A 5,029-nucleotide genomic window follows, 5' to 3' on the forward strand; every position below is an offset into this window, starting at 1 on the left:
TAGAAAGAATGGTATTTCCAAGACTACCTGGTGAGATGAAAAACGTTCTCCACAGTTTCTTGTCACGAGTAACATCTCGTATTTCTCTTGTCATGTTAACCAGTCTACCTGCAACCGGTGGCACGCGACGGAAATCCAGGATCCTGGAAGAGAAAGAAAAAAGATGGTTTATGTAAAGGATTAAAATATAATGATAGTGATAGGTTTTAGGAAGGTTCATTACACTCTGAAGGCACATTTATCTGTGGTCTTTAAGGAGTAAAAAGCCCATCAACTTTAAACTGGATAATCTTTCATATAATATATTATAAAATATGTCCTGAATATGATCGGCTCTGACTTGCCTACATAGTACAGAGCAGATGCAAAATACAGAAGAGTAAGGGAACACATTGTTCCATGAAATAAATCAAGAATTCCAGAAATAAGAGACAGCAGAAACTTATTTTTGACTTTGTGTTACTTCAGGATTGTTATAGCATGCATCTTGCTCACCAATTTTTTAAGTGACTTGAGGAATGGGATTTCAGCCTCTTTCTTCCATAAACACCATCTAATAGATTTAAAAACTAGTAATTTTTTTTCTTGACAGTCTTAGTATTTGTTTGATTTATTTGCTTCTGCTCCTCTCTGTTTTAATACCCTTACACCAACCTAAACAATCTCCCTGAGACTAAAAATTTTCCCACAGGCAACGGCTGGGTGAAGAGCCTGTCTCTACCCCAAACTCCCCCGCCTTAGTAGATCATTAAAAACTCCCTACGAAGCATTGCTGTTAGATACAGTAGAAGAGCAAAGTCCCCATACAAAGCCTCCCCATAGGTGGGATTTTTATGTCCACTGTCTGCTGATCAGATTTTCTACATTGGGTAGCAATGCTTTTTCTGCTTGGTGTGTGGATATTTAACATACCTCCCTGCAGGAACTCCATTAATGTTTTTTCCTACAGCACCATCTGTTTAAAATGGCAATATAAAATATAAAGCACAAGGGATCAACAACAAGGTCAGCAACAATAAAATATAGACGATCCTTGAAGGATCTGACCAGGATGGCAAATCTACCCTGTGCCACCCACTGATCGGTTCCCTCATCCTAACCATCAACCCAGAAGGCAGCAATACTACACGTACCCCCAGATAATTTGTGGCCCCAAAGCTTCAAGCTTTTGAAGGATGTTTCTTGGCACTTCCGCGTGTGAAAGATGTTTCAGTTCTAACTCAGTCTGTGAAATGCCATGCCTTCTAGCCATGCTGTTAATAGCTCCTCACTAATTATTAATTCCTGCTCCTAATCTGGGCAGGCTGAAGGGCTGCAGTCCATTCCGAGCCTTGGGGTATCCTCCACGCCCTGCACTACCTCTGCCTGCGGGGACACTTTCAGCTAACAGGAGCATGGGATGACCATCAGTGTCCTCTCCTTCCTACCAACTTATGGCCTAAATATGCTCCTGATATGGGACGGCCCCAGCTTTTTGCTGTGAAACTGGAACTCCCTCCCCATCTCAATTATTCCTCTCTGAATACTCGCACGATTCCCCACGTCTCGCTCGGATTTGCATGCCCTGGAGCTAACGGGGGTGAGCCAGACCCCTGTCACACTTATGCTACACATTCCGCGGGAGATTGGTCCTCTCCATATGCACTTCAAGATCACAGGGGAAATTCATTTCTCGGCTTCTCTTCGATATAATTTCTCTTTCTTTTTGAGAATTACTTATTGCCAGGTTTCTTATTCCCAGAGCAAGTCGCATTTCCTAATTATTAATCTACTCTTTCATCATCTGCCGTTTCATTTATTCATGGCGTTTGCCCACCCTTGTTCCATTTTCCCCTTTTTTAAAAGTAATTCAGTTACAGGGCTGGCCAAGTGCAGAAACTTATCACAATATTTCCACTTTTCTTTTAATGCATATCCATTTTACTTGCCTGTCCAAATGAAATGCTGCTATTTCTGCATTATGTCTTTCATAGTCCGAGAAATAAAAAAAGTCAGGCGGTGTTTCTTGTTCTCTGGTTTGTCTGCAAAGAAAAACAAGGAAAGTGTTTTAATGAAGGGTTAGCATTTCTAAGGAGCAGTACTCAGTCATCAGCATGTTATTCAGGAGTTCAGTATTGTTTGCTTAATGGAAGGCCTTTAAATAACTTCATGTGTGCATTAGTTGCCATGTAGCCTTCATTTTATCTTCTTTTTTAAACTACTGTAACAAAAAATAGGAATTCAAGACTTGTGCATGCAGGCTGCTGTCACAAAGCTATTCCACTCAAGACGCTCACTCTATTTAACAAGATCTGTTTTATCACTCTCAAACATTTCATTAGTGATAGCGGTGAAGACAATGTCATTTCATTAAATTATCATTAACTGTAATTATGAAATTTCCGAAAGTAATAACATTTTTCTTTCATCTTTGGCAGCCATGCAGCTCCTATCTAAAATATGACTCTCCCTTTGTATTACTTAGAGCCAAAAGTGACATGTTTTTCTCATTTCAGAAGAAATGGGATCATTGCAGTTTGACGGCCACGACACATGTCATGTTTCAAAGAACATTAACAAGACCATGCTCCAGAGAGGATGCAGAATTTGTTGTTTCTTCAGTTTGAGAACCAAGAAAAAATGTCATTCTGATGGAAACAGAAAGGCTAAAGCTTCCACGCCAAACTCCATGGAAAATAGAAAGCTCTATATAACAGCAGAGCAAATCTCTCTCTCACTTCAGGCAATTTCCAGACCTGATGGCTTTTGGACGGAGCACAACTCAGGCAGTTGACCAGTACAATGTCTGGGCCCCACCTCAACCTGCATCATGCCCTATTTTGAAGTCTTAAATGGGAGACAAGCACTGCAAAGCGGTTCTGCAGAGCATCTGCAAGGGAGGACAGTTCCCCAGAAGAGGAAAACAAAGCTCTTTCTCACTCCGTGCTGTCACAGGTGGCCAGCTGACAGCTCGTGCGTCACCCATGCTACACACTGGCAATTAAAATACAGCTTCTACACCGGGACCTTGTCACATGAAAGGCTTTGGGGTGGTGTGGGTGCAGAGCTCAAACCTCCAGAGAATTTGCAGCAAGTCCTAATTACAAGGCTTGTTGGGAACCCGAAGCTATGTCCACCCACGCTCATTCCCACAAAGACCACCATGACTATCGCAACTTGTATATGCCTGTGAGCCCTCCTGTATCCACCTTGCTGAAGAAACCAGATGAGTCTCATGTTTTTTGGCTATATGAAGATTTTGCTATGCAACCAGCAGGGTCTGAGAGGCTGATATCCTACTTCAGACGTTCTTCTTTATATTAAGATCTTGGCAAGGTACTCTATCCTGCCCTAAATGATGTACAATTGCCATCATAGAGACAACATCAAGATATTTGACTTGTGTCCAGTGTAACTCAAAGTGGAGGGTCCTCCAACAGCCCAGTGATGCTCTGACCAAAACAGCACCGACCACCGTAATAGTAGTGGTCTCGGAGGCGGCCAACACTTGGCAGAAGTCCTGCTAGGGTGCTGCTGTGGCTGCCAAGGGTTCATAAGGACACAAGCTAAAAGTGAGCCTGGCATAAAATAAAAAATAATATTTTGCTTTGTCTCCATAATAAATGCAAAAGGAGAAGGAGTGTGCCCACAAAGAGGAGTATGGGAGAGCCAGAAACCTGTGGCACGTCACACAGTACGCCATTCAATCAAGACAAGAGCTAGGAAAGCTGCAACCTCGTTCTGCATATTCCCCTCAAAAATGAAGAAATGAGCTCTGAATATAAATTCAAAGGAAAAGATTAACATATTTCTGTTGGGCAGAAAATTACACATTTGTATATAACTTTCCCTCCCCTCCAGATTTTAAAATATTCAATTTCTTCAACAAATCAAAGAGAGAAAGATTCATCCCAAGCTTTTGCAAACTTTACACATATCAGCACAGCTGATAAGTTGCAGAAAATATTACTAATTAGCTAATCAATGCCATCTTTTTATCTCCCAAAGACTTTAAACAAGTCATGGCTGTTCCTTTACAAGAAAATCTTGCTCCAGAAAAACAGACTTAAATAAAGGGTAGATCTCAATCTTGCAAGCACAGCTAGACCCACAGCCCAGCTCCTTCGCGCTGCCTGCTCGATGCGCCGGGCAGTCAGTACATCACCGCCGGGATAGTCCGGTCTCTCTAATTTCACTTTTCTATTTGCTCCCTGCCACCCCCGGCAATGGCTAGGGATATTATTCATTCGGGAGTAAGTATAGCTGTCCTGCAGGCTTCGACTTGTTTGTACATATTTCTCTCCTGTCATAATGTATTATTAAGTGGTAGTGCACCCTCCTAGAAAATCATGAACTTGATTGTCCTAAAACCTTCAAAAATGGACACCAAATCCACAGTGCAATCTAGACAATGGAAATTGGTATTTTTTAAACCTGACTATACATCATGAAACTAACTCCCAAGTTTCTTTGGTGCTTCAGGTGCTTCCCTCTACTTATCTGTAGAAAAACACCCTCCAGCTACATGGTCCATGCCCATGTCAAACAGTTACAGCTCCCACTTTTCTGTCTCTTGGAAATACTGGATTATTCTGAACGTAGACTGGAAGGAGTATTTATCAAATCCGCAATCTGCTTTACATGCCTTATGTTCCTTTGCAAAGCTCTATAGAACTAAGATGTAGCAGATCCAACGTGAAACCCTCTCCTGAAATAACCTTGAAAAATCCTTTCTGCTGACTTACCCCAATATCCCATAGAGAGAACTGGAACTTTGTTCCTTGGATCTGACTTCAGCTGGCAAGAGTTTTATTCAAACATACATTTATCGTTATTTTGATGTCTGCAGCAGCACCTCGAGAGATTCATTGGTAATTCCTCAGCCACAGTAAGCTGCCATACCACCAGCAAACGTTGACACATGTGATGATCACAGCCTAAGGTACACAACTGAACTTAAAAAGCCACACGACCCTCAAAGGCTTTGAATCAATGGAATCAATGGACTGTTATGAGAATGGCTTTAACAGTGTTAAAATCATAGAATCAT

General features: G+C 41.7%; 1 protein-coding gene across 1 annotated transcript in view; it reads right to left on the reverse strand.

Annotated features, from left to right (window-relative positions):
• FAM20C (family with sequence similarity 20, member C) overlaps nt 1–2,021 on the reverse strand; it is a gene marked incomplete at its 5' end in the record, with an annotated part of 13,931 nt that extends 11,910 nt beyond the window's left edge. The window contains 2 exons of the mRNA XM_009584091.1: nt 28–143; nt 1,929–2,021. Coding sequence (XP_009582386.1) covers nt 28–143; nt 1,929–2,021 — 209 coding nt within the window. The remainder of the gene's footprint in view (nt 1–27; nt 144–1,928) is intronic.
• Between the last annotated feature and the right edge of the window lie 3,008 nt (nt 2,022–5,029).

The sequence above is a fragment of the Fulmarus glacialis genome, unplaced genomic scaffold (assembly GCF_000690835.1).
Source record: "Fulmarus glacialis isolate BGI_N327 unplaced genomic scaffold, ASM69083v1 scaffold7508, whole genome shotgun sequence".
Lineage (NCBI taxonomy): Eukaryota > Metazoa > Chordata > Aves > Procellariiformes > Procellariidae > Fulmarus > Fulmarus glacialis.